Consider the following 13,166-nt stretch of genomic DNA (forward strand, 5'->3'; position numbering starts at 1 on the left):
TACGGAACTCCATCAGGTCCTCACTCAGCTTACTCTGGTTCTCATCCAGTACATCTGAAACACACACACACACACACACACACACACACACACACAAAGTTTGTAAGAGACCGGTCACAAAACAAATCTGTCAATATTTGTCCCTCAACAGCCAAGTGCTCTTGAGCAAGGCACCGAACCGCTACCTCCTCAGTCTGAGGCATTCTGGGTAAGACCATTAGCAGAATGTACCTAACTCGGGTACTCACCACGAGATGAGATATTCATCCAAAATGCAGAGAAACGCTTTTTAAAAAAAAAAAGGTAAATAGATAGCCTGGAACTAGTTTCTAAACATGGCCTCCAGGCGCACAGCTCATGCGCTGTGTACAGGCAAACAAGGAAGTAACTTGAGTTCTCGGTGTGTGAATTACTACGAAAATGACGTTTCACGTAACTATGGATTATTATTTCATCGCGTGGTGAGTACCCAAGTCACAACATGTACATAGAGCTTTTTGGCACTGTTCGAAAAGTGTGTTTTTGGTGCCTTTGAACGGTTGTACCGTTTCCTCCAATTCATTGGCGATATAACTAACTGGACGACTGTAGCTCACCGTGTACTGCACGGAGAGTGCTGGTAAAGGCATTGTGCATCTTAGTTATGTATGGGCGCTATGGCAAATGTGCGAAAGTCCCAAAAAGTTGGTGTATCCCTTTAACCTTGTGGGACGACAGGTTACCAAAACTCAGTCCAATAATCAAGCTATCTGTGAGTCCATGTGACTTTTGTTGATAAGCCCTGGGTCGCTTGTAATTGGGCAAGGAGAAGCTAAACAAACATACAACAACGTACACGTATAGACCGGTTTGAAGCAGTAGAGCTGCTCAGTGGCCAGCAGTGCTTGTACTGCTGTACAGTTTCCAGATGTGAGTGTGTGACTGCAGCTATTCCCCCAGGCTGTTGCTGTAACTAAGAATGTTCTTCTTCTTCTTCAATCTGCCTGCTTCAACAGGGAAGTAAAGCAACACAAAGCCGTAGCATTTCCTCTCCACTTCCTCTCCACTCCACTTACCAAACTTCAGCTCCAGGTTCTTCTCTAGCTGGTCCAGTTTCTCAGACAGTTTGCCCAACATGGAGCGCAAGAAGGCAATGTCCTGGTCCTTCTGGGCCAGGGTCAGCTGCATCTCATGGAACCTAACAGGGGGAAAGGTCACAGTTCTCTCACATGTGGATCACAGAACCTTCTGAAATACTGATATATGTCCAGCATAAAACTATTGTAACAATAGTAAACCATAGGTACAGGGCAATCAGGAGTAACCTATATAATATATATATATATATATATATATATATATATATATATATATTAGGTCGTCCTCCTCAGAGCACACAAGCCCAACTGGATGTTCTCCACTGTTAGGCTTTCCAACGCTATGGGAGGAGGGAGGGGCACAACTCCTCTCAGGCCTGACCAACTCCCGTTCTTTTGCCACTGCCTTGCTCAGGGGCACTGACACGAGTATTAACCCTAACAGACATGTCTTCATCGATTCAAATAAGCGCTCGGCTCGACACTTCAGAAAGTTGTCAAATTAAATGCACGATAGTTTTACACACGGTGACGCACCTGCTATCAGTGGTCACGCGAGGTATGCTATTACGCAACCTTGTACTTCTTAAACTTAGACTTCCCTGTATGTCAAAGGCAAAGGCAAGAGAGATAACGGAAGTACGGTAAAAAGAAAATAATGTATGAAGCCAGAAAAGAGTTATTTAACCAGGCAGCTTCAGCATGTTGATATACTCTTATTATACTTATTATATATAGTTTATTGTTTTTGCATGCATACAATGTGCCTCTGTTCATAAGCTCTGTTAGCTCTTTGCCATTCAGATCAAACAAAAAGCAACGTAGCAGATCACTGGGCAACGAGGGCTGGTGGGGTGGTTATAAAAAGACAATGTTCATGTTGTTTTCAGCTATAACAAAGTGTCCTGCAATGTTGTTTCCAAGTGACACGTGGACTTTGATGTGCAGAAGAGTAGCAGGTGATTGACCTGTCATCCGTTTGCTGCAGGAACTCCTTCAGCCCCTCGAACTTGCACACCTCCAGGTGCGTTTCATACGTGTCCTGGTTGCCGATGAACGTACACCTGGAGAGACGAGAGGAAGGGTTGGCGGTTAGAGCAAGATGGAGAACAAGTGCATGAAATTCTGTATGCATGTAAGAAAGTGAGGACCTGACTTCATGAGACACTTTGAGACATTGTAGATGTAAGAAAGTGAGGACCTGACTTCATGAGGCACTCATGCGGTAGCATGTATCAAAAACAAGAAATGTGATAGGAAACAGCTTTAGCGAATTTGTAACCAAACTCCATTCAAAAACATGCCGTTTTAACAGTCCATTCCGACAACGAGGGGGTGGCATTGTGCCAAAAATGAGGCAGTCAAAATAGTGGTCGCACTCACTGTCGTCAATCACTGTGGGTGATTTATTTTACAAGTGGCATTCGAGTCATATCTGACTAGTTTTAAATGTATTTCTCTCCACAAAAGTTTGATAGCCTATCAGTCAGTCAGCTCCTATCCTCTCCGCAGTGTGGACGCACAGTCACACAACACTGCCTGCCTCAAATGGCTGCCTCACACAATAGAATTGGCTGCATCACGTTAGCGACAAATCTGGAGACTTCAAAAAACATGCAGTTTTAATGGAGTCCATTCCGACAACGAGGGGTGGCAATGTGCCAAAAATGAGTGCTTCGCCTTTGTTAGGCTACATAAAGCCGCCCAGTCAAAATAGTGGTCGGACTGTCGTCAATCACTGTGGGTGATTTATTTTACAAGTGGCATTCAAGTCATATCTGACTAGTTTTCAATGTATTTCTCCCCACAAAAGTTAGGCTTTTTCTGACATGGGAGCAAGCAAGCCGCACAGCAGTAAGTGTCCCTCCTGATGCACAGGACCTGGCTGCCTGCAGCTGAAGCGCGTTGGGGTCACACGGCCAAACAATTCAAGCCCTTTTTGCAGCACTTGAGGAAACCGTGAGTTTGCTCGTTGATATAAGCGATTGCCCGAACGATTCATTAATTAATAAACTAGTGAACGTGAAGTGAAGTGAGTCACACCCGCCCACTCAGACGGATCTGCGGATAATGACCTGCCACTGTTTAACAGCAGCTGCGATTGCGTGGAAGCGGATCTTATACCGGCGGTCGAGGTGAATAAGATACGGAATCACGGGAGTGCGCGTAGGCCGGCTAATTGTTGTTTAACATGCAGGCCAACCGTCTAGGAGCAGGTTATAATACGGATTCCACTGCATGTTAAGAAGTGGCTAATGTGTGTGTGACAACTCTCTCTGACAACTAGGGAAAGACCTAGTGACAGCATGGAAAGACAGCTGACAGGAGGGATTAGACCCCACCGGGGCTGCAATGGGTTAGCTGCTCATTGTGGCAGTAGCCAAGGCCAATAGGCCATTGGTTACACCCAAACTTGCTACGAAACAGAATTATGAAAAAACACCCCTAGAGTCTGCGAGAGCGGGGGCGGAAGATGACTCACCTATGGTTGACACGGTTATTGACTCTGGAACGGACTTGACTATGAGTAGGGAAAACATGTCAGTGGAAGCCACTAGTTCAGATGTAGATGGAAAGAAGCGTCAGGTTTGCTTGTGTGGCTGGCAGAAGGTAACAACTTTGAGGGGCCTTAGAATCCATCAAGGCAGGAAGAGGTGCTTGGTAGAGGGAACACAGGGACCCCGCATTGATAATTATTTCTTAAGAAGTTTATCAAGTCAGTCGGGTGAAGTCCAGCGACAGGAAGTAACCCACAGCTCGCAGGACATCAGCACCCCTGATGTTGAGGCAGGTCCTAGCACCGAGGAAAGCAGAGAGGCCAGCCAGCCAAAAAGGGAGAAGATTAGCGGTCAGAAGCCTAGAGTTAAGTGGCCAGGTGCAGCGGAAAGTAGGAAGTGGGAAGATATCAATAGTGATTTGGTTAGGATGTTAGAGAAGCTTAAAGGAACTGCTGAGAGTAAGTTGGAGAAAATGGGAGATTGTATTTATGATTATGGTAAGGAAAGGTTTGGCGTCTTTGAGAAAAGGAAGAAACTAGAGGGTGAGGTAGTTAAATCTAGGCGCCAACAAGAGATAGATAGACTTATCCAGGAGAGAAGACAGCTTAAGAGGCAGTGGAGGAAAGCTACAGAGGTTGAGAAGGAAGGCATTGATTGCTTGCAGTCAGATGTGAGGGATCGGTTGGCAGTTTTAAGAAGAGCAGAGAGCATTAGGAAAAATAGGAAAAAGAAAGAGCGAGCTAGAATAGCATTCTATAAGAATCCATTTAGATTTGTGAAGTCATTGTTTAGTAAGGAAAATAATGGTAGCCTTATGGTACCTAAGCAGAAGCTTGAGGAATATTTGGAGGAGGTTCACAAAGATAGGGAAAGGTTTAGAGAGATGACAGTCCCAGCTGATATTCCACCTATTGGTGAAATAGAGAGCCAGTGTGATGATAGCCCACCAAGGTGGAAAGAAGTTCAAGAAGTAGTGAGACGTGCAAGGGCCTCTTCAGCCCCGGGTCCTAATGGAGTCCCCTACCGGCTGTATAAGAGTGCTCCAGATGTGTTGCAGTTTCTATGGAAGCTGATGAAGGTAGTCTGGAAGAAGCAGGTTATTCCTAAGGCATGGCGTAGAGCAGGGGGAATCTTCATTCCTAAAGAAAGGGACTCGTTAGAGATAAGTCAGTTTAGACCTATCAGTCTACTTAATGTTGAAGGGAAGGTTTTCTTTAGTGTTGTGGCACAGAGGCTGTCTAGTTATCTAGAAAAGAATAGGCTAATAGATACTTCGGTGCAAAAGGCTGGAATTCCCGGCTTCTCCGGGTGCTTAGAGCACACCAGCATGATCTGGCACCAAATCCAGTCAGCTAGGCGTGAGAAGAGAGACCTGCATGTAGTATTCTTGGACCTGGCTAATGCTTTCGGGTCAGTGCCGCATAGTCTGTTATGGGAGGCCTTTGATTTCTTTAGAGTGCCAGGTAGTATAAAGAGCTTAGTTAAAGCCTACTTCTTAGATATTCAACTCTGCTTTACCACAGCAGAGTACACTACAGCTTGGCAGCAGCTGGAGATAGGCATTATGGCAGGGTGTACAATTTCCCCATTAGCTTTTACCATGGCAATGGAGATCATTATTAGGGCTTCAAAATGGGTAGTGGGTGGAGAAAGGCTGCAGGGAGGGCTGCGGCTCCCTCCAATTAGGGCATACATGGATGACATGACGACTATGACGTCAACCGCTCCATGTACTAGCAGATTGTTGGATAAGTTAAATAGTAATCTGCAGTGGGCTAGAATGAAAGTGAAGCCAAGTAAGTCCAGGAGTATTTCAATCATTAAAGGGAGGGTAGTAGGTAAGAAGTTTGTTATAAATAATGAGGTGGTGCCTACAGTGTTAGAGAAACCAGTCAAGAGTTTGGGAAGATGGTATGATGCAAGTCTCAGTGATAAGGGACAGTTTGAGGAGGTGAGGCAGGAAATGATTCAAGGTATTTCAAGTATAGACAAGTCAGGGCTCCCAGGAAAGTTAAAGTTGTGGTGTTTGCAGTTTGGATTGTTGCCTCGGTTGATGTGGCCACTGACAGTGTATGAGGTTCCCCTTTCAAAGGTAGAAAAGCTAGAAAGGATGATTAACTCATTCATTAGAAAATGGCTCGGAGTCCCACGCTGCCTAAGCAGTGTAGCCTTATATGGGAAAGGCATATTGGAATTGCCATTATCTAGCCTGACAGAGGAGTTCAAGTGTGCTAAGGTTAGACTGGAAATGACTCTGACTCAGTCAAAGGATCCAGTGGTTAGGAGTGTAGCGCCCACAGTTAAAACAGGGAGGAAGTGGAACCCAAAGGAGGCAGTACAGCAAGCACAGTCAGCTCTTAGACACAGGGATATCATAGGTCAGGTGCAGCATGGGCGTGGAGGCTTAGGGTTGTGCATAGGGAAACCTGTGTGGAACAAGGCATCAGTAATAGAAAAGAGGAAGATGGTAGTTGAAGAAGTACATAGGCAAGAGGAGGCAGTAAGATGTACTAAGGCAGTGTCGCAGGCAAAGCAAGGACAGTGGGTGAACTGGGAGAGTGTAGAGAAGAGAAAGTTGAAGTGGAGAGAGTTGTGGAGCATGGAGGCCAGCAGAATTAGATTTATTCTAGGGGCTACTTATGATGTGCTGCCATCTCCCCAGAACTTAAATCAGTGGTTGGGCGAGGATGGTGCCTGCCCGTTGTGTTCTAGTGTATGTACATTGAGGCATATACTGTCAGGGTGTAAGGTCAGTCTCTCCCAGGGGCGATACACCTGGCGTCACAACCAGGTGTTGAAATGTTTGGCAGCTGCAGTTGAGGAAAAGCGGCTAGAAGTAAATTCTCTAGTTGCTAGCAAAGAGAATAGACAGATCAAATTTGTACGTGAGGGAGAAAAGATTAGACCAATTAAGGTCAGGCACAAGTTAGGGCAGCTAAGTGTAGGTGGAGCCTGGGAAATGAGGGTTGACTTGAATGAACAGCTAGTCATCCCAGCATATATAGTTAGCACCCGGCTACGTCCGGACTTGTTACTGTGGTCTGAGGTAGAGAAGAGAGTTTATTTTATCGAACTCACAGTCCCGTGGGAAGATCGAGTTGAGGAGGCTTATGAGCGCAAGAAAGCTAGGTATGCTGAAATGGCAGCAGAGGCAGAGCAGCGAGGTTGGAGGGCTCGAGTGCGGCCTGTAGAGGTGGGCTGCCGTGGTTTTGTGGCAAAGTCCGTTATTGCCTTACTAACTGAGTTGGGCATTCGGGGACGGAGCCTGAAACTTGCGGTTAGCAACATGTCTCAGGCAGCAGAACGAGCAAGTGAATGGCTGTGGATAAGGAGGAAACATGCTAGCTGGGGAGCTCGCTAAGGTCAGATTGATTGTTTGTTGTTGGTCATGATTAACGGTCCGCATCAACAGGGCTGAATCATTGACAGTGGTGGTGTAGTTAGGGATTGTTTGTTGTTGGTCATGATTAACGGTCCGCATCAACAGGGCTGAATCATTGACGGTGGTGGTGTAGTTAGGGATTGTTTGTTGGTCATGATTAACGGTCCGCATCAACAGGGCTGAATCATTGACAGTGGTGGTGTAGTTAGGGATTGTTTGTTGGTGGTCATGATTAACGGTCCGCATCAACTGGGCTGAATCATTGACAGTGGTGGTGTAGTCAGGAATGTCATACCGAATCGCCCTGGATAGCTAGGCTTAGATAGTGAGGTAATATGCAGTTGTGCGGTGGTAGCATGGAGGGGGGTGTTTCCAGGACGCTGGATTACACCGTTAAGCCTTCTTGAGGTGTCGTGGGCCTAACTTAACGAAACGTCGGTGAAGGAAGGTGCCCACTTGAAAACCCCAATGACATGCTTCATACTGCTGTTGGCTAGGGTAGGTAACTGGTGATTTGTGTCTTGTTTATTAGTTTGTTAGCCTGTTAGCTTGTTTTATTCTGGATTGGGCTTCTAAATGTGTTTTTCCTCGGATTTTGGCACAAGGGATAGTAACATCTTGTCCTGTGTATTAATTAATAATAATGTGTGTGTGTGTGTGTGTGTGTGTGTGTGTGTGTGTGTGTGTGTGTGTGTGTGTGTGTGTGTGTGTGTGTGTAACTCACCCATATTTGGAGTGGGGACATTTGATATGCTCACACTCTTTGAGGTGAGCCTCCAGGTTCATGGTGAGCAGTGGAGGGCAGGATGGGTTGTTGGGGCAGCGCACCGGCCTGTAGTCACAGCTCACCTCATGTTCTCTGGAGAGAGATGGACAGGAGGAGAGAGACAGAGGGGACGGACAGGAGGAGAGAGACAGAGGGGACAGATGGGAGGAGAGGGGAAAGAGACAAAGGGGACGGACAGGAGGAGAGAAACAGAGACAGAGGGGACAGATGGGAGGAGAGGGCATGAGGGATGGGTCAAGAGGGAGCAATATGGAAAAAAGGAGAGGAGAAATGGTCAGCAATGGCATCCAAACTGATTCCACCATATCCAGAACAAGCAATGGTAAACATGTAAACAGTGATGTAGATCCACCTAACTAACTAACTAACAGACAGACAGATGGACGGATGGAGACAGGATTCCCACACATTCTCATGGATGAATTTCAAAACGTGTCCATAACTTTTAAAAGATGCATATTATAATTTCCATGTAATGTGAGGAGGTGACTGCATCAATACCAGAAAGTATTACTACACTGCACAAACAGGATACAACTCTTCCTTGGATTTTAGTGCTTGAGAGTCACTGTGTCACATTACATGGAAGCTATTGCAAGAAAACACACATTTTCCATAGGGTTAGGGTTATATATATAATATATATATATTAATATAAAATACAAGAAGCACTAGAATCGACACAGAGCTACATTATGTCAACAGCTACAGAAAATAAATTTGCTGTTGTCAGAGTCAGAGAGTCAGTTTATTTACCATTTGCAGTCGAAACTACATTGGAATTGGGGTGCAAGAGCTTAAAACATAGACACAAATATGACAAGTCATGACAACATAACATAGCATATAAATAGACAGACAGTAAAAAGGTTTAAAAAGTAAATAAGATAAAATAAGAGAATAAAACAATAAAATAATAAAAGGAGATAGGTACATCTGTGGATAAAGGCCCGAGTCATCCAGCTCACTTATTAAAGTGCAGGAGCAAACAAAGTGCACAGTCAGACATAAAGTGCACAGTAGTAAAGTGCCTAAGCAAGGATTAATTGCATGAGAAGACCAGTATAAGACATCTTATACAAAAGAAAATACCAAAAAAAATAAAGGTCTAGGTGTGTCTAGGTGGTCTAGGCAACAGAGATCTACCGTTTAGATTTGTGATCGTTCAAACTACGCACAGCACTCGGGTAAAAGCTTCTCGCAAAGCGAGTGGTGGAGCATTTAATGGAGCGGTAGCGTCTACCCAAAGGGTACATTACATTACGTGGAAGATTATCCACGGAAGATCACCGACGATTAATTTCATTACACACTACACAAGTCATTGACTTGTCCAAAACTTTCAAGGATTTTAATAATTCCATGACTTTTCCAGGCCTGGAAAATTAGATTTTGAAATTCCATGACTTTTCCAGGTTTTCCATGACTGTCGGAACCCTGCCTTTGGTGGGGGACAAAAATCACACCGGGAGAGAGGAATTACCCAGTGATTGCCATTAGTGGGCCTTGGAGGTACTGCAGGGGAGGGCCACGAGTGATCTGCCAACACTCCCGATTTTCACAGGCAATCAAATGGCTGTAGCAAACTAGATGACCTAAGGCAGTGGTTCTCAACTGGTGTAGCCTCAGGACCCACTATTTGCCTTGTCATGAAGTCGCGACCCAAATTTCTGATTTTTTTTAAACCACTCAAATTTATTGCACAAAAAATAGCGCATTAATTTAATATACAATGCCTTCATGCACTGTTATAAACCTCAAATGAACAAAAAAGTGCAACAGAAGTGCAACTAGGGCTAAAAACCAATTGAAATAAGGCAGACTTGAATTACAGGCCTATATGTTTTTAAATTTAAACAAGTCAAACTGGTCATGCTCAGAAAGTCTTATTTGAACTCTATGAAATATGAAATAAAAGGCAGACTTATCTTGAATTACATGCCTATATGTTTTTAAACAAGTTAATAATAATAAAACAGTTAACCTGGTCATGCTAATCCAGTTTCAGTAGTCTGAATTTAACTAATATGAAATAAAAAGGAATCACAGGCAGGCTATATGCTTTTTAGTTAAACTGGTCATAACGTTTAATTAAACTGGGTCCATGCTAATCCAGTTTCAATCATCTGAATTGAACTAAAATTAAATATGAAATGAAAAGGCAGACTTCTCTTGAATTACAGGCAGAGCATATGCTTCAGCTTGTTAAACAAGTAAAACTGGTCAGGCTAATCCAGTTTCAATAATCTGAATTTAACTCAAATGAAATATGAAAAAAAAAAAAAAAATCAAAACGGCCCCGCGACCCACCTTTGGGTCGCGACCCACCAGTTGAGAAACGCTGACCTAAGGCATCCATTGCTACGAAGCATAATATGCTAGGTGTCAGTAAGTTATGCCCGTGTTCACATGCTCTGTTAACCAAATAAAATATATATAATATAAAAACATCATCTTAGTCTCGTGTGTTGATCAGAGTTGGGATTAAAGGGTTGGGTCGGGGCCCGGAAGATTTTCACATTTCAAAGTGGGCCGCGGCATTCTGAGGTTTGGGAACCCCTGCGTTAGCCTATCAAATCTGACTTTCCACACTCTCCCTTCACTTCTTTCTGCCCTGTCCTCCTTCAGTCCTTACTTGCGTGTGGTCAGCTTGATGGTGAACGGGCAGCCGAGGGGGTCCACCTCGAACGCTCCGGGCTTCCCGGCCACCGTGGAGGCCGAGGCGCCCGCGGCGGCGCTGGGCGTGGCGCGGCAGCCATATTTACAGTGGACGAACAGCTCTCCGATCTGCTCGGCCACCGCGATGTTGTTCACCACCACCGTCAGCTTGGCCGTGTCCACCGGGCACTTGTCTGCCAAACACAACGAGTCGACGTGTCACTTTGGAGGCTTTTAGCAGAACCTTCTTTCACATTCAAAGTGTCTTACATCACAAGTCACTCATAAAGCAGTGCACAGGTGACTAGATGACTCATAAAGCAGTGCACAGGTGACTAGATGACTCATAAAGCAGTGCACAGGTGACTAGATGACTCATAAAGCAGTGCACAGGTGACTAGATGACTCATAAAGCAGTGCACAGGTGACTAGATGACTCATAAAGCAGTGCACAGGTGACTAGATGACTCATAAAGCAGTGCACAGGTGACTAGATGACAGATGTCAAATCTATCCTGGTGTATCTAGAACATGTTTTGATAATACGCATTCAATTTTTGCCTAGCAAGCATTGAGTTTCAGCAATAAGAAAAAAACATTTAAAAAGGTATAAGGAATAATTAAAAGAACAGCTCACCCTAAAATCCAAAATACATATATTCCCTCTCACCTCTAGTGCTATTTATCCATCTGTATCGTTTTGTGGTAGTTGCCTGAGTTTTGGAGATATCGGCAGCAGAGTTTCTGCCTTCTCTCCAATACAATGGAACTGGATGGCACTCGGCTTGTGGTGCTCAAAGTGCCAAAGAAATACATTTGATAAACTCAACAGCAATGTCTCTTTCCAGAAATAATGACCCCGTTACTCAAGATAATCCACAGACCTTGTTATGAGCAGTTTCATGGAGAAACTATTTTCTTCTGACCGAACCACACCCGCTAGCTGCTAGCTAGTTCCTACATGAGACTGCAAAATAAAGTAGTTCCTACATGAAACTGCTCACAACAAAGTCTGCGCATTATCTTGAGTAACCGGCTCATGATTTCTGGAAAGAGACAATGCTGTAGAGTTTTTCAAATGTATTTTTTGGTGCTTCGAGCACCACAAGCCGAGTGCCATCCAGTTCCATTGTATTGGAGAGAAGGCAGACATCTCTACAGCCGATATCTCCAAAACCCAGGCAACTATCCCAAAACGATATAGATGGATAAATAGCACTACAGGTGAGAGGAAAAATATGTAATTTGGATTTTAGGGTGAGCTGTCCCTTTAAGAGTGATTTTCTTTTTTATATGTGTACAGGATACAGGATCAACTTGAATCAAGTCTCACCTGAAGTCAAGGCACATCGTCTGCAGAAGGTGTGCTGAGGGACAGAGGAAGGAAAAACATTTTATGAGCAACTTGACTTGAAGGCCACTGTGCAGTACAAGTAGATCAGCTTATTAGAAAGAAGCGTAGATTCAATTTTCCTGGAATCGACAAGCTAAATTTGTGTGCACATTGTGTTTACTGCATCCTGTTCTGATTCTAATCTGATTCTTATGACACACTTACGATGCATTACGCACGCAGCACACCACTTCAAAATGGATGCTCATACATGAGTTGAATGAAAGAAGGAAACTCACCCCACATGTGGTGATGACTGGGTCCTTGAAGACGCTGCAGCACAGCTGGCAGCACAGTTTTACTGATGGCTGCTCGGCAAACACCTGGGGCTCCTGCGCACGCACGCGCGCACGCACGCACACGCACACACACACACACACACACACACACACACACACACACACACACACGTGTTTATTTGCCATCCACCGATCGATCGGCAAGCAATCTGTATCGGCCGATTTTGACCTCAAATATGCGATCGGCAATTTTTTTTATATTAAAATATATATATATATATATGTATATAAAAAAAAGCCCTATCACTAATCAGGCTTTCCAACGATATAAAATACAATAATACGGTGTACTCTGAACTCACTGCAGTCTTGGACAATGTTAACTTTCACTGTTTTTCCTTTGCTACTATGAAGCTTACAGCACCAAAACCATCTTGTAATTCTGGTTTTGTGTGTCTTGTGTCTGCGTGTGTGTCTGTGTCTGTTTGCTTACAGTGTACGTTTGATTTGTGTCTGTCTGTGATGCACGACATACCGTGTCCTCCTCCTCTTCGTGCAGAGAGAAGGTGGAGCGTAGAGACATGTTGGACTCAGAATGGAGTGAGCGGACTGATATGGCTGAGTCCGACCTGCGAGGAGTACCCATGGGAGGCTGGGGGGGGGCAGAGGAGGGGACAGGTCACAGTCATCATTATTCACCCATCTATAAGGATGGGTATCGTTTGGATTTTATCGATACCTGTTGCGGTATCGGTACTGCTTAACGATATCGATACTTATCAATACTACTCTCCATAATTTGGTGCAAAAAATAAAGACATGACATGAAGAGATGCGAAAAGATTAAACAGTTATTTTGTTATTACTTACAAGTTAAATTCCTGAGAAGGCCTATTTCACCGCTGTGACTATGATGATTTATTAAATCTAGGCCACCTATGTAGTAGAAATATGCAATTATTTTTTAAATTGGAGCCCTTTGACCAGAGCAAACGGCTGTAGTTTTCCCCCATGTCACTCTTAAGGGGGAAGAGTGAGAATTCTGAAAGCGTGTTGACTGGATGCCCGCGTGTCAAACAGCTGCAGACTACTCGCCACTCGAGTTGCGATATAGGCTATAGTAGGAGCACAGT

At 44.4% G+C, this 13,166-nt stretch overlaps 1 protein-coding gene across 3 annotated transcripts in view; it reads right to left on the minus strand.

Moving 5' to 3' along the window:
- The window catches only part of traf7 (TNF receptor-associated factor 7), a 42,172-nt gene that overhangs the window by 23,062 nt on the left and 5,944 nt on the right, over positions 1–13,166 (minus strand). For all 3 annotated transcript variants that reach the window (XM_083648790.1, XM_083648788.1, XM_083648789.1), the window contains exons 5-12: positions 12,569–12,685; positions 12,034–12,126; positions 11,735–11,768; positions 10,379–10,595; positions 7,681–7,815; positions 2,045–2,140; positions 1,056–1,177; positions 1–54 (exon numbers count right to left, since the gene is read on the minus strand). The exon at positions 1–54 is cut by the window's left edge and continues 20 nt beyond it. In XM_083648790.1, the coding sequence (XP_083504916.1) occupies positions 1–54; positions 1,056–1,177; positions 2,045–2,140; positions 7,681–7,815; positions 10,379–10,595; positions 11,735–11,768; positions 12,034–12,126; positions 12,569–12,685 (868 nt within the window). The remainder of the gene's footprint in view (positions 55–1,055; positions 1,178–2,044; positions 2,141–7,680; positions 7,816–10,378; positions 10,596–11,734; positions 11,769–12,033; positions 12,127–12,568; positions 12,686–13,166) is intronic.

Source organism: Poromitra crassiceps (genome assembly GCF_964638095.1).
Source record: "Poromitra crassiceps genome assembly, chromosome: 13".
In the NCBI taxonomy this organism is placed as follows: Eukaryota; Metazoa; Chordata; class Actinopteri; order Beryciformes; family Melamphaidae; genus Poromitra; species Poromitra crassiceps.